This window comes from Manis pentadactyla, chromosome 7, assembly GCF_030020395.1.
Source record: "Manis pentadactyla isolate mManPen7 chromosome 7, mManPen7.hap1, whole genome shotgun sequence".
Classification (NCBI taxonomy): Eukaryota; Metazoa; Chordata; class Mammalia; order Pholidota; family Manidae; genus Manis; species Manis pentadactyla.
Window position 1 is genome coordinate 54,964,972 of NC_080025.1, and position 24,707 is coordinate 54,989,678.

General features: G+C 34.8%; 1 protein-coding gene across 2 annotated transcripts in view; it reads left to right on the forward strand.

The window, feature by feature from the left end:
- Positions 1 to 24,707, forward strand: part of PNPLA8 (patatin like phospholipase domain containing 8) — a 53,895-nt gene that overhangs the window by 15,070 nt on the left and 14,118 nt on the right. For both annotated transcript variants that reach the window (XM_036918941.2, XM_036918942.2), the window contains exons 4-8: positions 5,550 to 5,701; positions 8,178 to 8,272; positions 11,085 to 11,256; positions 15,061 to 15,118; positions 23,079 to 23,273. In XM_036918941.2, coding sequence (XP_036774836.2) covers positions 5,550 to 5,701; positions 8,178 to 8,272; positions 11,085 to 11,256; positions 15,061 to 15,118; positions 23,079 to 23,273 — 672 coding nt within the window. The remainder of the gene's footprint in view (positions 1 to 5,549; positions 5,702 to 8,177; positions 8,273 to 11,084; positions 11,257 to 15,060; positions 15,119 to 23,078; positions 23,274 to 24,707) is intronic.

Below are 24,707 nucleotides of genomic sequence, written 5' to 3' on the forward strand. Positions count from 1 at the left end.
ATATAACCTTCCAAGATTGACCCAGGAAGAAACAGAAAATCTAAACAGACCAATTACCAGCAACGAAATTGAAGCAGTAATCAAAAAACTACCAAAGAACAAAACCCCCGGGCCAGATGGATTTACCTCGGAATTTTATCAGACATACAGGGAAGACATAATACCCATTCTCCTTAAAGTTTTCCAAAAAATAGAGGAGGAGGGGATACTCCCAAACTCATTCTATGAAGCTAACATCACCCTAATACCAAAACCAGGCAAAGACCCCACCAAAAAAGAAAACTACAGACCAATATCCCTGATGAACGTAGATGCAAAAATACTCAACAAAATATTAGCAAACCGAATTCAAAAATACATCAAAAGGATCATACACCATGACCAAGTGGGATTCATCCCAGGGATGCAAGGATGGTACAACATTGGAAAGTCCATCAACATCATCCACCACATCAACAAAAAGAAAGACAAAAACCACATGATCATCTCCATAGATGCTGAAAAAGCATTTGACAAAGTTCAACATCCATTCATGTTAAAAACTCTCAGCAAAATGGGAATAGAGGGCAAGTACCTCAACATAGTAAAGGCCATCTATGATAAACCCACAGCCAACATTATATTGAACAGCGAGAAGCTGAAAGCATTTCCGCTGAGATCGGGAACTAGACAGGGATGCCCACTCTCTCCACTGTTATTTAACATAGTACTGGAGGTCCTAGCCACGGCAATCAGACAAAATACTCTACAAATTCTATACATGTATATTATATATTATTCATTATTTTATATATATGTGTGTGTATACACACAGACACACACACACACACACACACCAAAATAAAGTCATTCTACATGTGCTGTTTTATAACCTGTTTTTTGTTTTTTCAGCTTGTCATGTACACCTTTCTCGATCAGTAAATTTTCATCTCACCTATAACCAGTTTGAAAATGTTCTTTATGTAACTGATTGGATCCAAATGAGGGTCTAGTCTAGACTGTACATTACATCTGGTTGTTTCCCTAAGTCACTTATAACAAAGCACAGTCCTTCCTTACCTATTCCTTCAAAACTAATTGAAGAATTGAAGAGACCAGGCCAGATATGTCATAAGATGCCTCACTTTATGGATTTACCTACCTTCCTTCTCATTTGGTATTATTTGATATATTCTTTCCTTTTTATTTCCTCAATGCTAGAATTTAAATATAAAGGCTTGATTGAATTTAACATTTTTTTGTTAGAGCACCTTGTAGATGATATCATGTGCCTCATATTGCATCATATCAGAACACATAACTGGTTGAACAACCGTTAGTAATACTAGGGTTGACCATTGAATTAGGGTGATGACAGTCTGATATTTTCATTGGACAGTTGAGCTAGAACCATTATCCTTTAAACCATTAACCTAATTGGTTCCAGAACTAGGCATTTCATTAGCGTTCCATATGGTAAATTTCTAATTCTATCAGTCTATATTAATTGACATTCTTAATAGGAAAAGAGACCTTTCCTTAATCAGCTAAAGTTATTTGGAAGACAATTTTACAGGGAAAGCAAGAGATGCTTAATTTCTTTGTATTCGTCACTAATTTTCAAAGTTAATTGTTGCTCTCAAAGCTGTCTCAATGCTGACATGAATTTTTAGCATCTTTGTTTTACTATTATTATGAACTTACAGTTTTTCATAATTTGTGTTTCTATAATCTTTTAATTCCCCTTTTTTTTAATGCTAAATTTATCTCAGCTTTGACTAGTAGGGGCCCTTTCAAGCTGATTCTTGTCTATTCTTTTTAACTTTTTATGAAAATGTCATGTACAGAAAAGTATACATATACATAAATGTACAGCTCCATGAATTTTCAAAAATTGAACACATCTATGTAGCCACCACCAGTATAAGAAACAATGTTACCAGCACTTTTTGCCCCCTTCCAATCACTATCTCCAAAAAAGATTGACCAGCATTATAGGTAAGTTGTGCATCTTTCTGCATGTTATATAAATAAAATTATATAGCTTGTGCTGTTTGATTTTCCCCGCTCAACATTATATTTGTGAGAACTTCCTATATTAACGGGGTGTAGTTGTGGATAGTCGTTCTCATTGTGGTATATTCTATGGTCTGAATGTAGCGCAATGTATTTATCCATTTTATTGCTGATGGACATTTGGATAGTTTCCAGTATGGGAATATTTAGTAATAGTGCTTCTGGGATCTATCTTTTGGAAAACATCCTTGAGGTGTATATCCAAGAGTAGTATACCTGGTCATAGAGTGTGTCTGTTTTCATCTTCATTAGATACTCCCCAAATGCAAAATGCTTATACCAATTAATACTTTCACCAAAATTGTATGAGCCTTCTGGAACATCCTGCTTCCTGTCCACCAGTTTATATTATTTATCTTTTTTAACTTAGCCATTTTCTTGGGTGTTTAGTGATACATGGTGGCTTTAATTTGTATTTCTTTGGTAACTCTGTAGTTCAGCACTTTTTCCAGTGTTTATTACTATTATTATTATTATTGTCCATTTTCATAATTCCTTTGTGAATTGCCTATTCCTGGCCTTGCTCATTTTTCCATTGGATTCACCAGTTTCTCTTATTGATTTGGAGAATCTCTACATTATGGGTACAAGTCTTTTAATATATGTAAGTATATATGATATCACATATATGTCTTGTAAATATATTCTCCCATTCTGTAGGTTACCTTTTTGCTCTTTATGGTTTTTAGTGATGACAGATATTTTTAATTTTAATATAGTCCAATTTCCTTTATGTTAGCATTTTGTGCCCTATTTAAGAAATCTTTGCCTATCTTAACATCATAAAGACATTCTCCTCTGTTTTCTTCTAAAATTTTATTGTTTTGCCTTTCACACTTACATCTACTATTCTTCTAGAGTAGACTTAGATCTATGGTGTGAGGTAGGAGTCCTGATTTTTTTAAATATACATACCCAGTTGACCTAGCTAAATTTGTTGAAAAGACGTTCATCATAAATCAATTGATTACATATGGGTCTATTTCTGAACACTGTTCTATTCCATTAGTGTATTTGTTTATCCTTGCTCCAATACTACACTGCCTAAATTATTGAGCTTTATAACAGATTTGATGTCTAGTAGTCTAAATCTTACACCTTTGTTCCTTCTCTTAATATTGGCTCAGGTATTCTTGGCACATTATATTTCCACTTAAATTTTGGCTTATCAGAAATTTTAAAAATGAAGAAAATCATGCTGGGATTATGTTGAAACTATGGAACAATTTGGGGAGAATTGATTCTGTAATATTAAGTCTTCCAAGCCACGAGTATGGTATCTTCTTCCATTTATTTGGGTTGCCTTTATTTTCCCTCAATGTCTTTGTCCATTTGGACTGCTATAACAAAATACCACCAACTGGATAGCTTATAAACAATAGAAATTTATTTCTTGGAGTTTTGGAAGCTGAAAGTCCAAGATTAAGGTGCCAGCCTGATTGCCTTCTGGTGAGGACCACCCTCTTCCTGGTTCACAGCTGGTGCCTTCCCCCCGTGTCTACACTTAGCAGAAGGGGTAAGACAGCTCTCTGGAGCTTCCTATATAAAGGCACTAATCCCATTCATGAGGGTTCTGTGCTTGTGACACAACACATCCCAAAGGCTCCACCTCCTAATACGATCATCTTTGGGGGTTAGGATTTCAGCATATGAATTTTGAGAGAACACAAAATATTCACACCAGAGCACTTAATATTTAAAGATTTTTAATATAAATGTCTTGCACATCTATTAGAATTTTAAAAAATTCCTAGGTAGATGATGTTTTGAGACAATAGTTTTATTTTTGTTATTTCAATATATTTTACTGGGAATTCTAATATCATCTTGGTCTTTGATCATTTGGTACTGGTTTCACATACCTTATAATTTTTCTGGTTGTTAGGCATTTTGATTTTTAAAAATTGCATAGGATCTAGATTGTGTCAGATGGTTTCTTTTTCCAGAGGTAGTTTGTTTGTTTTTCTGCTTGAAATATAGAGTGGGACACTAATAACCTTAATTCAGTTAGGTTCAGAGCTGCGTGAAGGCTGGGTAATTTGGTGAGACCTGTAGTTTCCCATTTCTAAGGCATATTCCGCCAGAGCTTTCAGTTGAGACCCTGGTGCATTACTACCACCACCACTCCCTTGGGCTCTAAAATCTCAGGAATACACAAATTTCCACTTCCAGAGTTTTTCAGTTAGCTTTTTGACTTCCCAAATCATATAGTTAAAGAATTCCAGCAGCTGTTTTGAGGTGAAACCAGTCATGTCATTGAGGCCCCTCAAGTTTTCTGTTTTGTCGCTCAAAAATCATGAGATTCGGAATGTTCAGCTGGTTTCTCTGTTTTTCATCCATGGCCCTCTGTTTGAGCCAACCCCAGTTTTTCAGTCCTTCATTTCTTCCCCAAATCAGCAAATGCCTCAAGGGAGGAAAAGCTGTAGTTAGGAGCTCACTTCCCAGCAATTAACCCTTCTCTAGATTGTTAGGCCCTTCTGTCCTCACTGCTTCAGAAGCTCTCTGATGCTTTTAAACAGATGGCACTTTTTTTTGTATTTTGTCAAACTTTTCTGATCTTGGAAAGAGACCGTTCTAGCCTAACCAGAGATGGAAATTTACATTTCCATCTCTACCATTGTTCAGGTTCCTCTAGTGGAGCTTTGGAGCTCAACACAGCCCTGGTGGGATTCGGGGGAGGGATTGAACAAAAATGGAATTTAGAACAGTAGTATTTCAGATTTGATTTATCATAAAAAAAGAAACAAAATGAGTGATACATTGAAATTTACTTGATTTACAGAAAGTTACACAGCACAAATATAGCTGTCATTCAATTATGCCCTTACCTGGAGTACTGACCAGATAACATGCTTCTCTGTAAAGAATCTAGAAAATCTTTGGTAAACTCAGCATAGACGCCTAGCATTTAAGCTTTTACCTCTTACCAGTAGTATAAAGTTCAACAATAATATGAAGTAGAGACTTGGAAGTCCCAGGTTTGTTTAAACTATTTAATTGTAAGTGTAAGGTTTTGCCTTCCACCTTAGTTTTATTTATTAATTAACATTTGTTTATACTCACTGTGACCTACCCTTTTATCCTATCTGCAATGTACAAAAGATGGTTTATTTTTTTTCTTTATAAACAAGTTTAATTTCCAATAATTACTGTGAAGCAGTTTCATCTTAATGTAGGATTTGGATGAAATATTGTATCAACTTTATAATGTTAACTTTTTTTGTTACATTAACATTTCCTAAGTTTTCATTAATCATTGTACCTTTTAAAGAAAACATTTGGATAGAGGTTTTCTAGATATTATGGCAGCTATATTCTAAATGTTATTTGACATTACAATGTCAAAAACTAATCTTATCACTTAAGAGTACTGAGGAAGTAATAAAAACTGGCACCTTGATTATATGTGATGATCTACATGGTTGGAGGAAAATAACTATACATTTTCACTCTTGATTTGACAAAAGCAACAAAATATCTTTCTCTCAATATAGGAAAAAATTATTCCATATTTATTGCGATTGAGACAAATTAAGGATGAAACTCTTCAGGCTGCAGTTAGAGAAATTTTGGCTTTAATTGGCTATGTGGATCCAGTAAAAGGGAGAGGAATTCGAATTCTCACAATTGATGGTGGAGGAACGAGGTAAGACTAGAAAATGATTTTTTTTTAACTATAGATCCAAATCAACCCTAGGAATTTTTAAACTGATTCAGTGTAATTGTATCATTATAAAATCAAATTTTTAAAATAAAACATGAAATAGTTATTAATTTACTGTATCAGTCTAGACCTTCTTTAACATCTTACCTGAATTGCCTTTTACTTTAATTTCATCTGGTATTTATATTTTAGTTTTGTCTTTTCATATCTGTTCGGTAGTTTAGGACAGTTTATTAACCATGATTCTTTTAAATTCTTGGCAATGTTTTGTAATGTTTGCTTTCTTTTATTATATAGATAAAGGTAAGATAAACCTAAATGTATTGGTCAACTAGTCACTTAAAGTGACGGTTTAAGAGAAGTCTTTATCAGTAACTTCCTGACTTCCTACATCTTCACTTGCAGCTGGGAATTCTGGTGCTACCCCAGAAATATTTAATGTCTTCTTAGCTCGGTAGGAGATAATTTCACCATCAAGCTCCATTCTACTACTGGCAATTCATCCATACTTCTTATTCTGTCCTAGTTTGTTTAGTTCCTTCCTAGTTCTTAGTTAGATCCTTTGGCTTGCTTTCATAAACCTTTTTCCCCACATTTCCAAGTTCAGGTGCCAGCTCCCTGCCGTCTCTACTCCTACTCTTAGATGGATAGTATATGCCCTGCCTGTTGCTCCTAGCTCTGATTTACCTCACCGATTCACTCTCTGGTACACTTGCCTTGCTGATCACTCTTCTGCATGTCCAAGTACTGCCTTTCCTTTCCGTTAATTCTACAGTCTTCAATTTCAGTCGAGTCCTTTAAATTTTGACACCAGTGTCAGTGAAGGAGTGAGTGATAAAAGGAGGCTACTTAATAATCTAGGCAGAGGACAGTAAAATACTAACCTCAGATGGTGGCAGTAGGGAGCTGGAGGAAAGAAAAATATACATGAAAATTTTGAAAGAGAAGGGAAACTATATATGGTAGAAATAGACTGAAATCACTCTTAAGCATAAACCCTGTGGATGACTGAGACAGAATTGCAGGGACAGGGGAGGATGTGATTGGTGAGAAACATGGTTTTGTTTCGGACATGTTGACGATAAGGCTTTACATTTCCATGCAGTAGTACCATGCAAATGAAGATAGACTTGATTGAGGAGAGAAGTCTTATACGATCTTTCGGATATTCCTGAGAAAGTGAAATAATCCCAGAAGGGCTTATAAGGAAAAAACATCTGTCTTTTATTTCTTTTGTATACAAGAGCCTGGTACAGCATTAGGCATGTAGTCTCAACATGGAAAGTATATTAATCTTTAAATTTGTCCTGAATTAATTTATAAATACAGAATTTTAAGGTAATTTTCTTCCTGATTATACAAGTAAAACTTGGGATAAAGGAAAAGAAAAATATGAAGAAAACCAAAACAAACCATAAGCTCACAAATTCTAGATTATTTTAAACATTTTAATTTTTTTCAAATATTTTTATCAGTGTGAATATGTGTATGCATATTTTATTTCCTATTTTATAAGTAATAGAGGTCACATTGTTAAAATTTTTATCCAGCATTGTCTTTAATTCTTCATGTCTCACCTGAATTCGTAATGTATTTCTCTTATAAGCCATCTCGTCTTCTGTTACCTGTCTTCAAATCCACATTACTTGGTACAATTAAAAAGGTCAGCATCTTTGGTTTTCTACTTCAACCTTACAATATTTTCTAGTGACTTCCTGTCAGCAATATGAAAGCAAAATTTGATATTTAAAATTTTATTTTGTGTGGTTACCATTCAGGACTTGTCTGTCCCACAACTTAAAACATTTCATTGTTTCTGCATATTCCCAGTGTTGAGAATTGTCCCCAGGTAACACACACGCTGAGTTGGCTGCACCTCCTAGATGATTTCATCTTTCACACTCATGGTGAAGCTATTTGCTGACTTTGTCAAGAAACCAGCAAACCAGCAGTGAACAAAGTCATCCACATAAATTAATACATCCTTTATGCAAATCATTGTCCTAAGGTTGAGTTTTTAAAAAATACATGAAAGCTTAAAAATACTGCTAGTGGAATATTAAATTAAAAATGTATTGAAACATAGATTATCAAATACATAGATAAGAGAAGATACCAATATATAGCATCTCAAAACTGGTGAGTTTGTATTTTTATGTATTTTCAATGGTTGGGGTGTTTAAAAATAAATCTTGTATTGACATGTCTTTGCAGTCTTATTTAAAGAGATGCTAGTATACATTCATAAATGTGCTGCCATAATACAGGTTCTATGTCATTATTGAGATACTGGATTTTAGAAAGTGATCTTAAAAATTTAGGCAATTTTTGCTGATGCTAATTTATATGATTAGTTTTCATGTTGGCATATAAGCTAGAAAAGCAATTTGTAGGATTGTTTATTCAGTGACTTTCTTTGGAGCAGGAATTCTCATTTCACCCTTTATCTCTTCTACAGGGGTGTGGTTGCTCTTCAGACACTACGTAAATTAGTTGAACTTACTAAGAAGCCAGTTCATCAGCTTTTTGATTACATTTGTGGTGTAAGCACAGGTAATTATTACTTAGAAGTGGTACATCCCAGCACTGCATTAAGAAAAAGAACATTAAGCACTTAGGTTGAAGATCTGGTCATACCCTGAAATGATGAGTATTAATTAGTTCCATGTTTTGATGATGAGTAATCCTTTGGTTTGCTTAAGGAACTTTTAAAAATGTTTATTGGGAATAAGTCAACATTCAGAAGTAGTTTTTGGGGGGTTGGTGCACTAGGTGAAGAGGATAAAGAGGCACAAAATTCCATTTATAAGTTCATCACGGGGATGAAAGTACAGCATAGACAGTATAGTCAGTAATATTGTAATATCTTTGTATGTTGACAGATGGTGACTACACTTATCGGAGTGAGCATTTGGCAGTATAGATAACTGTCAGATCACTATGTTATACACCTGAAACCAATCTAATACTGTATATCAACTAATCTTCAAGTTTTAAAAAGTAGTTTTTAAATGTGCCTTTCTAAATATGTTTTAAATAAGACACAGTGACAAGTAAAAATTATGAATTATTGCTTTATGGTACAGGAAAGGAGGTATTCAAACTGTCTTTGACCCAGACATGAAGATGGATACAGTTTTACTTTTCTGTGAGACATGTCCCTCTGTGTGGATATTGCTTCTTATATCATTTTTTAACTGATTGCTTGAAGCCAGAATTTAAATTGATAAATGTGAGAATATGCTTTTTAAAGACTGTTTTTAACTAATGCTAGTTGGTATACATTTAAAATTGTAGTTTCATATTTTTACAGAAGAAATTGACAGCTTAGAATATGACTGTTACTGAATAATTTCTTAGTTTTTGTAGAGTCAACATCAGATGAATTTTTGTTTTGTTTTCCAGTTTCTTTATATCATCTCCCTCTCCCATCTGCCGTCCTGTGTTCCCCCTCCCATGTGTACATTAAACCTCTCGGGATACTGGTCGTTACGGCTTACTCCCCAGATAACATTCAAAGACTATTAAGATTGCAGATCCTTCCTGCATATTTTACTGTTTGACCTGATAAGTTCTTACTTTACATTAGCTTATCTTCATCGCTTTTATTTCTATTTCTCTCATTCTTTTAAATTAGAACAATAGTTCTAAAACCATTAGCAACAGAATCCAGTGATTTCTATACATTAACGGTGTCAAGTCTGACCAGTACTCCCAGAGGGCATGTTAGTCCATGTTCAGTCACGAAAACTGCATGAGAGCAGTTGCAGGGGTGATTCCAGAGCATAAGGAATCAGTGATTTCGGATGGTCCAGCAACACTGCTTCCCCAGGATGTCAGCAGATTTGGGGAGTGTTGGGGAAGGGAAGTTAAACAGGTTTCTTTAGAGGGACTTCTGACATCTTCTCGTATGGTAAAAATGCATTTTGACTCTCAGAATAGGAAAATAATATGTATCCTAAATTCATTTAACTATGGAAACTTTTCTTAAAGAGACATTTCCCAGGGCTAGTGTTCTTTGGTACTTTCTTTGTTGCTCTTACCCTGAGCATTTCTAATGGTCTTAGCAGTTCAAACATATAAACATATCTACAAGCTAACTTCTTGCTTTGACGCCATTGTTAATAGGTGGGTGCTCAATAAAGAGAATTTTAAATCATAGAGATTCATCCGTGGAGTAGAATATCAGTTTCTGTATATGTACCTTTCTGTATTTGTCAGAGTATATCTTTTCCATTGTGTCTTGTAGCTTATATGAACTTTAACCTACAGTTTATTGCTTATAATTTGCTTATAATCTTCCTTCCTTTTTTTCCATTTTGTGTACTCTAACAAATTTTGTTTGCACTTAAAATTTTTATAAAGTTAATAAATATGTATCTAGCTTAAGGGTAATGTCCTTACCAGTTAAATAACATACATTTTTAAAATATTTGCTCTTTATAGTAGCTCTGCTTGAAAAGAACTTAATTTTTTGGCAAATTGTTTCTTGAATTAATTAGACATTTTCTGCAAATTGAAATATAACAATTTATATTGTACAGCATATAGTTATGCCATACAGTGTTTTTTAAAACATGCTGTCCATCTTTTACTAGAATAAAACCAAATATAATAAAATACATGAAGTAGTTAAAATGCATTATGATGGTTATTTCCTGGGTGTGTGATAGCAATTTCAAAGAGAGCAGTGACACTATACCTATCTTCACCATATCCTACCCTCTCCCCATACACAAAGCCTTCTCCCCACCTTTTTCTCTTTCGTTCAGGCTCAGGCCAATTAGGTACACTAGGTGGCAGTGTGCCCTACCATTCACAGCTAGGATATGCAAGCAGCTGTTAAAAAATTAAAAATAAATAAAAGGATGTGCCGGAGACCTAATTTCTTTAATTACATTGGTTCCCAGGACCAACCTGAAGAAGTAATTATTTTAATGAATTGAGAAGTTGTCAAATATGCTGCATTCTGTGACTAAAACTAAGAAATTTATTAAGGTTGTAAAGGATAGTATCTACTAGAATATCTTAATTATATATTTTTTTAACTTAATGTAAACATGCATTTTTATATATTTAAAAATTATCATCATCATCGAAGCATTGGTTAGCATTAATTAAACCCTTACTGAGGCCTGATAAGGCACTTTAAATGTGTTATCCCAGTATAAGAGCCTTATATATTTTAATTGTTGTTATCTTTATTTTATAAATGAAAAAATTGGAGCTTTGTGAGATTTAGTAGTTTGTCCCAGGTGACACAGTTGGAAAGTGTCAAAGCTAGAATTTTAACCAGGCTTGTTATTTAGATTTTTTAAGTACTGTAATGTCAGTGCTGATAAAAACTAAGGATTCTTTCTTTCAGGTGCTATATTAGCATTCATGTTGGGATTGTTTCATATGCCCCTGGATGAATGTGAGGATCTTTATCGAAGATTAGGATCCGATGTGTTTTCACAAAATGTTATTGTTGGAACAGTAAAAATGAGTTGGAGCCATGCATTTTATGACAGTCACACATGGGAAAATATTCTTAAGTAAGTTAAAACTATTCTTTTTTAAAAATGGTTTGATTAAGGTAATATATGCATATGATAATTTGAAAAATGCAGAAAAATGTAAAGAACAATATTCAGTTATTGACCCCACTAGTTGGAGATAACCACTATTCATATTTGCTGAATCATATTCTAGTCACTATTTTCTTGGGTTCATGTATGTGAGATTTGCATATAAAAGTTGCCTTTTTAAAAATTGAAACCAAATTGTGTATAGATAACATGTTTGTTTGCATCCTGTTATTTCTACTTACATATATAGTCTTTCTTAAGTCATTAGCAGATATTCTTCTAAAACATTTAATGATGTTAAGACATTTTTTCCAAAATACACAAAGCCATTGTACTCACTTTAAAAAATATAAGCATAAAGTAAAAAACTTAAAATCACCCACAATCTTATTACTCAGAGCTATAGACATTGCAATGTATTACCTTCTAATTTTTTCTATATATATTTTATATGGCAGAAATTGCTACAATTATAATTTTATAACTTTTTCCTTATTTTTCAACTTTATTAAAATCTCTTGACAAATCTCTATAAAACAGAGTTATGCTACATTCCAGAGTGTGGTGGTATCATATTTTCTTAACTGTTTACATTCAGGACATCTATATTGTTCCTAATTTTTTGTGATTATGAACAATGCTATTGTAGGAAAATGTAATTTTCTGCTCACATTTCAGAATAAATATATATGTAGATCAGTTTATAAGAAACAATTGTTGAGTCATTGTTGATAACTTAAAAAATAATCATTTTAGAAAATGAGGAAGATAATTTATAATCCCACTAAGAACAAAAACACTATTTATATGGTGATGTGCTTTTTATCTAGAATTCCTTACAGGTAAATAAGTATGGGGGCAGGGGGTTGTGAGTGTCTGTGTATGTATTATACCCATCACAAAATTGGGATGATAATGCACATGATAATTTTCAGAGCATTTTACCATGGATGATTTTTGTATGTCAGTAAGTATTTTAGAGACATGTTTTAATGGTTTCACTACTCCATTTTTATGGATGCACTATTTTTATTTAACAAATTTCCTATTGGAAAAGGAAAGTACTTCAGGTATTTTTAAAGTTCAATATAATGTCCAGATGGGCATCCTACATCTCTATATAAATCTCTGATTATGTCTTTAAGGTAAATTTCTAGAGTAAAATTTTGGGACAGAAAGAATATTTGTTTTAATCATGAGCTATGTATGTCTATAAATGTTTGAATTGTTCTTCAGAACAGTTGTACCAACTTACCCACCAGAATCAATTTTTATTTCCATTTCATGAAATATTTAAGAATGTCAAACACTTCAATTTTTAGAACTTAGTTCATCTGAGATTTTTTTTGTGTAATTGAAAGGGGGTTAAACTTTTTTTTCAAATATGAATTCAAATGTCCCTGTACTTTTTACCAAGTGCTTTTTCCTTTTTTCACTAATTTGAAATGCCACTTTTATCATATTTTAAATTCTTATTTATATCAGAGTCTATGTCCAAGATTTTGTTTTTCTATATTGACTTTTAAAGTTTTTGTCCCAACTTCTTTCAGTTATTGAACTATTGCATAATGTTTTTATACTGATATAGCAAGTCTTTTTTTCCTTATTCTTTTTCCTTTTCACTGTTTTCACTTAATCTTCAGAGTGAATCTTAGGTTACTTTTGTTAGATGAAAGTAAATCCCTTTGATAACTTTGATTGAAATTACATGAAACATAGCAGTTATTTTTTAATATTGACATCTTTCCAATTGAGCAGTCTTCCCATCCATTAATATTGTATGTTTGTTTATTTTGGGGTCTTCTTTCCTGTCTATTGGAAAAACTCATTAAATTCTCATTAAATCATAAAATAACACCGGTTAAGTTTTTTAATGAAGATTTGAAAATTTACTGTAAATACAGTTTCTCTGCTATGAACTGTTTTTTTCCCTTTTGTAACTCATTAGAGTATCTTCATGTATTTGCATATTGCTATTTCATTGATGTTCCTTCAAAGGCTCCTTTATTTTTAGTCACAGCATTGATAAACTTTCTGAGTATGCTTGGTTGTTTTTATCTTATTTTTCCCTACTTTTTCACTCAGTTTTTGCTATAAAACAAACCACTACAAACCTTAGTGGTTTAAAACAATGATTTAGTTTCACGATTCTGTGCTTTCACTGGCCATTTCTTGGGTCTAAACTGACTCACATGGCTGCTGGCAGCAGGGAGCTCAGCCGAGGCGGCTGGGACAGCTGGTCTCTGTCTCCACATGGTCCCTCTTGTTCTGGACTGCGTCCCACATTCGGGGCCTCAGAGTTCCAAGAGGGCAAGCCCCAGTGCTTAAGTATTTATCAAGCTTCAGTTTAATGGCATGTTTGCTGATGTCACATTGACCAAAGCCACTCAAACCCAGGGTCTGTGTGGGAAGGGACTATATATGCAAGGATATGGATATCAGGAAGGATGAGTCATTGGGGCCATTCACCTATTCTGCGGCCTTTTTCTGTCATTTTTTCTTCTCTCGTTGTTTATTGAGAACATTTCAATGGCTTTTTTTCCTGTAATAATGATTTGTATTTTAGGGACACTTTTTAATTATAGCATTGGTAGGATCTAGGAATGTTGAGAATTTTTTCATATTTTGACATCTCTGTAAAGCAATTAATGTTCTTGACTTTCTCTTCAAATTTATATTCATTACTTAATTCACTAAAGAATTTTTTAACTGTTTTTATAAAATAAACGTTGAAACAAAAAATAAATGTGAAGATTTCTTACAGTATATAAGTAGCACGTTCCCAGGATCTCTGTCCCAATTTTACAGCAAGATTCCTATAAAAGATAAAGTGAAAGATCCTTAGGAGAATAAAGTTGCATTGATCTTCCTACTGAAGAAACACATAGGTCAGGTTGGGAAAGACAAGGATCTTGTCTGTTTTAGAAAGTATTTTACATTGATATTTATAAAAGATTGTAAAGGGTACATCATTCCTAACTTGTAAATACTGCCCTCATGTGATTACATGATATTATAGTTGAGAAACAATATTGTTTAAAAAATGTCACTAGAAAAATGTTTTTTCTTATTAAGCCCAGTTGGTGAAAAACATATACTTTATATTCAATACGGAGGAACAATAAATAGTTTTTAAGCCTGGAAAAAATCTGTTCGCTGAAATGAAATACCCTTATAGTAGAATTGTGAAAGTTGCTGTCCAAGGACAACTTCTGTCATATTGCAGTAATTCAAATGCTAATTCAGATGATTTAAAAAGATCGTTTTTGGGGAGTAAAGTAACTTTGATTCCGTATTGCTTAAAGTCTGAATGTTCTGGTCTAGTTTTTAGATTACTTTGTAACTTGTCTACCCTTGTTTCTACAGTCTTAACACAGCTCCTTTTTCCTGTCAGGAGGACCCTGAAAACGACAGATTTATTCTGCCTCTCTGCCTTTACCCTGTGTATGTTCTGGCTTTGAATAAGTTGCTTTGCCATCTTTTGGTGTCGTCTTAAACTGTACCTCACGCATCTTCCCCTGATACTGCAGCCCATATTGATTTTCCCCTTCGGAACTGTAGATACTTGCAGTTTGAATCAGATATTAACAACTGCATATTGTTTCACGTGCATTTATTGGATTATAAGTCTCCTAGAGGAGATTCTTCTGCTTCTTATTTGTCCCTTGTAGAAGTTTGACAGAGCCATGGGCAAACAGTAATTGCATAATGTATGTTCCTTGATGTGAGGAAATAAAATGATTTTGTTAAAATTTTTCTTCTTTAATAAAGGGATAGAATGGGATCCTCACTAATGATTGAAACAGCAAGAAACCCCACATGTCCTAAGGTAAGTTTTGAGTCTCTTAAATGTAACACCAGTTGGGTTGAAGATCAGATGAAAGTGCTTACTCTGAAGGCCCTTGAAACATTTATCAGGAACCTCTTTTAATAGATTATATTGATTACTTATATATTGGATCAGTCTATGAAGATTCAGGATGTGGTCATTAGACCTTTTCTATATCCAGTAAAAGCATAGTAAAAGCATAACAAAAGTTTAAGAAAATGAAAGACTGGGACTAAAAATAATGAAGAATTATTATATTATAAGAGTTAATCAGTTTCTTTTTTTTTAAGGTTATATTACTTTTTTTTTGTATCATTAATCTACAATTACATGAGCAACATTATGGTTACTAGACTCCCCCCATCATCAAGTCCCCACCACATACCCCATTACAGTCACTGTCCATCAGTGTAGTAAAATGCTATAGAATCACTACTTGTCTTCTCTGCATTGTACAGCCCTCCCCGTGTCCCCCCTACATTATGTGTGCTAATCATAATGCCCTTTTTTCACCCTTGTCCCTCCCTTCCCCCCATTCTCCCCAGTCCCTTTCCCTTTTGTAACTGTTAGTCCATTCTTGGGTTCTGTGAGTCTTCTGCTATTTTGTTGCTTCAGTTTTTTCTTTGTTCTTATACTCCACATATGAGTGAAATCATTTGATACATGTCTTTTTCTGCCTGGCTTATTTCACTGAGCATAATACCCTCTAGCTCCATCCATGTTGTTGCAAATGGTAAGATTTGTTTTCTTCTTATGGCTGAATAATATTCCATTGTGTGTATGTACCACATCTTCTTTATCCATTCATCTACTGATGGACACTTAGGTTGCTTCCATATCTTGGCTGTTGTAAATAGTGCTGCTGTAAGCATAGGAGTGCATATGTCTTTTTGAATCTGAGAAATTATATTCTTTGGGTAGATTGCAAGGAGTGGAATTCTTGGGTCAAATGGTATTTCTATTTTTAGTTTTTTAAGGAACCTCCATACTGCTTTCCACAATGGTTGAACTAGCTCACATTCCCACCAGCTGTGTAGGAGGTTCCCCTTTCTCTGCATCCTCACCAGCATTTGTTGGTCTTAGTCCTTTCGATACTGGCCATCCTTACTGGTGTGAGGTGATAGCTCATTGTGGTTTTTATTTGCATTTCCCTGATGATTAGTGAAGTGGAGCATCTTTTCATGTGCCTGTTGGCCATCTGAATTTCTTCTTTGGAGAATTGTCTCTTCATATGCTCTGCCCATTTTTAATCAGGTTATTTGCTTTTTGAGTGTTGAGGCATATGAGTTCTTTATCTATTTTGGATGTTAACCCCTTGTTGGATATGTTATTTACAAATATATTCTTCCATACTGTAGGATGCCTTTTTGTTCTGTTGATGGTGTCCTTTTTTTTAGTTTGATGTAGTCCCATGTGTTCATTTTTGCTTTTGTTTCACTTGCTCGAGGAGATGTGTTCAGGAAAATGTTGCTCATGTTTATATTCAGGAGATTTTTGCCTATGTTGTCTTCTAAGAGTTTTATGGTTTCATGACTTACATTCAGGTCTTTGATCCATTTCAAGTTTACTTTTGTATATGGGGATAGACAATAATCCAGTTTCATTCTCTTGCATGTAGCTGTCCAGTTTTGCCAACACCAGTTGTTGAAGAGGCTGTCATTTCCCCATTGTATATCCATGGCTCCTTTATCATATATTAATTGACCATATATACTTGGGTTTATATCTGGGCTCTCTAGTCTGTTCCATTGGTCTATGGGTCTGTTCTTGTGCCAGTACCAAATTGTCTTGATTACTGTGGCTTTGTAGTAGAGCTTGAAGTTGGGGAGCATAATCCCCCAGCTTTATTCTTCCTTCTCAGGATTGCTTGGACTATTCGGGGTCTTCTGAGCTTCCACATGAATTTAAGAACTATTTGTTCTAGTTCATTGAAGAATGCTGTTGGTATTTTGATAGGATTGCATTGAATCTGTAGATTGCTTTAGGCTGGATTGCCATTTTGACAATATTAATTCTTCCTATCCATGAGCATGGATGTTTTTCCATTTATTTGTATCTTCTTTAATTTCTCTCATTAGTGTCCTGTAGTTTTCAGAGTACAGGTCTTTCACTTCTTTGGTTAGGTTTATTCCTAGGTATTTTATTATTTTTGATGCAACTGTGAATGGAATTGTTTTCCTGATTTTTCTTTCTGAGAGTTCATTGTTACTGTAAAGGAATGCAACAGATTTCTGTGTAATAATTTTATATCCTGCAACTCTGCTGAATTCAGATATTAGATCTAGTTGTTTTAGAGTGGATCCTTTAGGGATTTTTATGTACAATATCATGTTATCTGCAAACAGGGACAGTTTAACTTCCTCCTAGCCACTCTGGGTGCCTTTTATTTGTTTGTGTTCTCTGATTGCCATGGCTAGGACCTCCAGAACTATGCTGAATAAAAGTGGGGAGAGTGGGCATCCTTGTCTTCTTCCTGATGTTAAAGGAAAGGCTTTCAACTTCTCACTGTTAAGTATGATGTTGGCTGTGGGTTTGTCATCTATGGCCTTTATTATGTTGAGGTACTTGCCCTCTATTCCCGTTTTGTTGAGAGTTTTTATCATGAATGGATATTGAATTTTGTCGAATGCTTTTTCAGCATCTATGGAGATGATCATGTGGTTTTTGTCCTTCTTTTTGTTTATGTGGTGGGTGATGCTGATGGATTTTCGAATGTTGTACCATCCTTGCGTCCTTGGAATAAATCCTGTTTGACCATGATGGATGATCTTTTTGATGTATTTTTGAATTTGGTTTGCTAATGTTTTGTTGAGTATTTTTGCATCTATGTGCATCAGGGATATTGGTCTGTAATTTTCTTTTTTTGTCTGGTTTTGGTATTAGGTTGATGCTGGCCTCATAGAATGAGTTTGAAGTATTCCCTCCTCTTCTACTTTTTGGAAAACTTTAAGAAGAATGGGTATTAGCTCTTTACTAAATGTTTGATAAAATTCAGTGGTGAAGCCATCTGGTTCAGGGCTTTTGTTCTTAGGTAGTGTTTTGTTTACCAGATCAATTTCATTGCTAGTAATTGTTCTGTTCAGATTTTCTGTTTCTTCCTGGGTCAGTCTTGGAAGGCTGTATTTTTCTAGAAAGTTGTCCATTTCTTCTAGGTTATCCAGTTTGTTAGCATATAATTTTTCATAGTATTCTGTAATAATTCTTTGTATTTCTGTGGTGTCCATAGTGATTTTTCCTTTCTCATTTTTGATTCTGTTTATGTGTCTATCTTTTTTTCTTGATAAGTCTGGGTAGGGGTTTATCTATTTTGTTTGTTTTCTCAAAGAACCAGCTCTTGCTTTCATTGATTTTTTCTATTGTTTTATTCTTCTCGATTTTATTTATTTCTGCTCTAATCTTTATTATGTCCCTCCTTCTACTGACTTTGGGCCTCATTTGTTTTTCTTTCTCTAGTTTCGTTAATTGTGAGTTTAGACTGTTCAATGGGATTGTTCTTCTTTCTTGAGCTAGTCCTGTATTGCAGTATACTTCCATCTTAGCACGGCCTTCACTGTGTCTCACAGATTTTGCAGTGTTGAATTATTGTTTTCATTTGTCTCCATATATTGCTTGATCTCTGTTTTTATTTGGTCATTGATCCATTGGTTATTTAGGAGCATGTTGTTAAGCCTCCGTGTGTTTGTGGGCTTTTTTGTTTTCTTTACATAATTTATTTCTAGTTTCATACCTTTGAGGTCTTGGAAGCTGGTTGGTACAATTTCAATAATTTTGAATTTACTGAGGCTCTTTTTGTGGCCTAGTATATGATCTATTCTTGAAAAATGTTCTATGTGCACTTGAGAGGAATGTGTATCCTGCTGCTTTTGGGTGTAGAGTTCTGTAGATGTCCGTTAGGTCCATCTGCTCTAATGTGTTGTTCAGTACCTCTGTCTCCTTACTTTTTTCTGTCTGGTTGATCTGTCCTTTGGAGTAAGTGGTGTGTTGAAGTCTCCTAAAATGAATGCATTGCATTCTATTTCCTCCTTTAATTCTGTTAGTATTTGTTTCACATATGTTAGTGCTCCTGTGTTGGGTGCATATATATTTATAATGGTTATATCCTCTTGTTGGACTGACCCCTTTATCATTATGTAATGTCCTTCTTTATCTCTTGTTTCTTTCTTTGTTTTTAAGTCTATTTTGTCTGATACAAGTACTGTAACACCTGCTTTTTTCTCCCTATTGTTTGCATGAAATATATTTTTCCATCCCTTCACTTTTAGTCTGTGCATATCTTTGGGTTTGAGGTGAGTATCTTGTAAGCAGCATATAGATGGATCTTTCTTTTTCCATTCTATTACTCTGTATCTTTTGATTGGTGCATTCAGTCCATTTACATTTAGGGTGATTATTAATAGATATGTACATATTGCCATTGCAGGCTTTGGATTCATGGTTACCAAAGGTTCAAGGGTAGCTTCTTTACTATCTAACCATCTAACTTAACTCTCTTATTATGCTGTTATAAACACAATCTAAAGGTTCTTTGTTTTTCTCCTCCTTTTTCTTCTTCCTCCATTCTTTATATATTAAGTATCATATTCTCTACTCTTTGTCTATCCCTTGACTTACTTAGGGGGTAGTTGATTTAATTTTGTATTTGCTTATTAATTAGCTGTTCCACTTTCTTTTCTGTGGTTTTATTACCTCTAGTGACAGCTATTAAACCTTAGGAAAACTTCCATCTATAGCAGTCCCTCCAAAATATACTGTAGAGACAGTTTGTGGGAGTTAAGTTCTCTTAGCTTTTGCTTATCTCGAAATTGTTTAATTCCTCCTTCAAATTTAAATGATAACCTTGCCAGATGGAGTATTCTTGGTTCGAGGCCCTTCTTCTTTCTTGCATTAAATACATCATGCCACTCCCTTCTGGCCTGTAAGGCTTCTGCTGAGAAGTCTGATGATAGCCTGATGGGCTTTCCTTTGTATGTGGTATTTTTTCTTTCTTTGGCTGCTTTTAATAGTCTGTCCTTATCCTAGATCTTTGCCATTTTTATTATTGTATGTCTTGTTGTTGTCTTCCTTGGGTCCTTTGTGTTGGAAGATCTGTGCGCCTCTATGGCCTAAGAGACTATTTCCTTCCCTAGATTGGGGAAGTTTTTAGCAATTAACCTCCTCAAAGACACTTTCTATCCCTTTTTCTCCCTCTTCTTCTGGTACCCCTGTAATATGAATATTGTTCCATTTGGATTGGTCACACCATTCTCTCAATATTCATTCATTCTTAGAGATCCTTTTTTCTCTCTGTGCCTCAGCTTTTCTCTTCTCTAATTTCTGTTTCATTTATTGTCTCCTCCACATATCTAATCTGCTTTTAAAACTCTCCATTGTGTTTCTTAATGATTAGATCTCTGCTCTAAATTCATTCCTGAGTTCTTGAATATTCTTCTGTACCTACAGTAGCATGTTTATGATTTTTATTTTGAAATCTCTTTCAGGAAGATTGGTTAGTTCAGTCTCACTTGATACTTTTTCTGGTGTTTGTGAGATTTCTGTTTGAACTAGGTTCCTTTGACATTTCATATTTGTATGTGGCACCCACTAGTGCCCAGAAACTGTACTCTCTGGAGCTGCTTAGCCCCTGGAATGATGTCAGGGGTCGCAGGGGCATGGTGCTGGTGCCTGGGGGGAGGAAAGAGCTGTTTTCTGCTTCTCGGCTGCTATACCTTTCTCCACTGCCAGAACCAGTGGACCAAACACACAGGTGTAAGCCTCTATGCTTTGTATTTGTAACTGCTATAGGCAGGGCTTCCCTCTGGCTGTCCTGATGCCAGGGCAGGGTTTACAAGCCAGGCGCAGGCTGGTGGGGAGGAAGGCACAGCAGGCTGCATATCATGGTGGGGGACCTTGGAGCTATGTATCCAGCCAGGGGGATGGAGTGCCTGAAGCTCCTGAGAGTTCCCAACCTGCTGGGCAGAGTGCGCCCAGACACTTTTGTCTGTCCTTTCCCCTTTAGCAGCCCTCTCGCTGTTGGGAAGTCTCTCATTCTGTCTGTCCAGAGCAGCCAGATATCGATCCCTGTTTTCCACATGCAGCTGGAATCTCAGTCTCTCTAGGTATTCTGCCTGTCTTAGCTTTCCAACTCCACTAATCACCAGAGCACCATGCAATGTAGGTTCGTGCTCCCAAAGAAGATCTCCAGGGCTGGGTGTTCAGGAGTCTCAGGCCTCCACTCCCTCCGTGCTTCGTTTCTCTTCCTTCCTCCTACCCGTGAGCTGGGGTGGGGGAAGTGCTTGGGTCCCACCGGGTCACAGCTTTGGTATGCTACCCTGTTCCATGAGGTCTGTTCTTTTCTCTGGGTGTATGCAGTCTGGCACAGCCTTCTTTCCTGTTGCTCTTTCAGGATTATTTGTATTAATTATATTTTTATATTATATTTAGTTTTAGGAGGAGGTTTCTGTCTCACCTCTCAGGCCGCCATCTTTAATCCCATGCAGCTTATATTTACTCTTGGATAACAAGCTGTAACCATGAAAAATTGAATTCCACATCCTCTCTTGCTCTTTCACTCTTGCTTATTCATATTTTCATTCATTTTGTAGATATTAATTGTACACCCAGTGTACTAGCACTATAGGCACATTGGATGCACTAGTGAGTAAGTGCAGATGTGGAGTTTATAGTCCAATAGGGCAAAGTAGGCCTTCATCAAATAATCACACAAATGAGATAGTTTCCCTGAAATAAGAACTATGAAACACAAAAACAGTTTTCTGAATGCATGTACTTGCAGGACATGAGATTTGAGATCTCAGTGTGAAGGCTGATGAGTAGGAGTGTTCCTGGCAAAGGGAGCCACCCTTGCAGGAGGAGTCACGGAGAAGTACAGGGACCGAAATGCAGTTCGTGGAAACTGGAGCCCAGGGATCACAGGGCTGGAGTGGGAGGTAGATCAGACCAGCACGGCCTCGGAGGCCATGAAATGAGATACACATAGCTCTTTGGAGAGGATGGTAGGATGCACTCTGCACCTATTGTTTCTTCCCCTGTATCTTCAGGGCTTCTTGTTTTTTTGTTTTTAAGTTGTGGAGTTGCCAACTTTAAGTAAATGAATTTTACACTTGAAAAAATAATTCAGTCACGTTAAGTGGAGCAGCTGCCTACACTTATTCAGCCTGTCTATATACCAGTTAATAGAAATACCCTCCAGATTTTCATGTATGGCCAACTCTTATCCACAGTGTTCTAGGGACACTCATGGATTACAGGAACTGGGGATATAACCTTTGACTTATAAAACAGTAAAGCACCCAGGCCCCTGATGGGGCTTAGCACAGGACCTAACAGCTTTGGCCTCATCAATACCTTTTAGATTCTTAAGTTTATTTTGAAGATCATTAATAAATACAGTGCATTTTACATAAATTCAGCTGACATCAATAAAATCTGACACCTAAAGTGATCAGCATTCTTTTTCTTTATAAAGATAATTACCCAGCTACCAGTTATTAACTATGATCAGAAAGCCTTGAGAGTTTGTGTAATGTTAAAAATTTCAGTTACTAAAGTTGTAATGCTTTCAAAGAGCACAGAAACAAATGATGGTACAAAGATAGTGTATTCATCTTTAAGTAGTTTCTAATCCTTGCTTCTCCTGCTGTATCAATTATTACATAAAGGTCTACAAATTTATGTCTTAGTGATGTATTTTTAAATAGCTAATCAAATCTTGTCAAAAATATTTTTATTATTGTATAATACAGTTCTCAAAAATATTTCAGCCCTCGTATCTATTTACTCATAAAGAAATACCTATTTAAAAAGATCTGGTCCCCTTAACATTAAGGGGTTTTGTTACACATTTATCTTGATGGGTAGAGTTGTAGATTTTTTCATTCTTACTACTAAATAATATTTAATTTCTATGGATACCAAATATTGCTGCTTACAGTGGAATATTGTTCACTTTTTAACTCACTAGGTAGCTGCAGTGAGTACCATAGTAAACAGAGGGATAACACCAAAAGCTTTTGTGTTCAGAAACTATGGTCATTTTCCTGGAATCAACTCTCACTACTTGGGAGGCTGTCACTACAAAATGTGGCAGGCCATCCGAGCCTCCTCCGCTGCTCCAGGCTACTTTGCAGAGTACGCACTGGGAAATGATCTTCATCAAGTAAGTTGACTTTAAGGCTTATCTTTTTTAAACTTTACATGATTAAAAGGAATCAGCATGTATTAAATGTCACTGAATTAAAAAGGGATCAGTCAAGGAGACTTTCTTCTTTGTGTCTCCATGTGGTAAAAGTTGTACAGTAAGATATTTGTATTTGTTGTTTGTTTTTGTTTTAAGTTAACTTGTAAATTAAATTTCACTTGTTTGTTTTTAGTTAAGTCTTTGGGCTTGATTTTAGGAAATTTTTTTGTATGTTATATAATGTAACTCATAGGCAATTCTTACAATTTTATTGATAGAAAAATGAAGCAGTAATTTATGATTGACCACCAAATGTGATAAAAATTAAAAAGAAACACAGTCCCTGAAAATGCAGAACCCAATGAAAAAGCAGAGCCCAATCTATTTGACAGTTTTGGTGGACATCTTTCGAAGGAGAGGATATAGTAAAACAATAGTAAATATTCACTGTTAGCTTTGTGCCAGACACTTGTATAGTCCTTTGCATACTATACTTCATTTAATTATCACTACTTCCAAGGTGGATAGAGTTATTTCCATTTTACAAATGAGGAATTGGAATCTTAACAAAGTTTAAGTAACGGGACTAGGGTCACAGCTGTTAAGTGAAGGGTACTATCTTTAATTATGCTGTTGTTAAATTTTTGGCAAAGTGATCTGTAAAATTGAGTATTTCTGATAATTCTTTTTCTGGTATGTACACTCATTAATTTATTGTAAGCTTTTTCTCTGTCAAGTTTCTCCCACTACTTATGGAAATCTTCACTCATAACTTATACTAAATTATAAAAAACAGTCAATAACCTTTTTGAGTTGCCCCTTCCAAAAAATATATATATTTTATATATGCTTTTCATGTGATGTCCTATTTAAAAATCAGTCTCTTTTGATGGTGTTATTAACCTCAACTTTCCTTTCTAGTCATGAAGTTTGTGTGCTTTCTTTATTAGTTTGGTACCAGATTGGGAAAAAAACTATTTTGACAAGGATTTTTCAGATATTCAGAAGGTCATGCATGAATCTATATAAGCTACATATCAACTATATAATTTTAATTTGCATGTGTCAGTGTTATAATAACTAAAACATTTTTATCAACTTATTTTCTTATATATTTTTATACAGTAGCTTTAGAAGTATTTTTAAATGTTACTATTTGTTATCCCATTGTCTTTCTACCTTTCTAGAAGAAATGTCGTAATCTTTGTAGTTAAGAGATTAAAATAGGATTCCTTTTGCCTTTGGAGTCAATTCAGACTATTTCTTACTTTGTCAAGTCAGTCATTGTTGAATTATGTAAGGCACTTCCCCTTCTGCTTTTCTCTTCTTTCTTCCACCCACTCAGGGCAGAAAGTGCTGGCTGTAGGATTTCTTTTTGACATTGATTGGTCAGAAATAAGATTTTTATTTTAA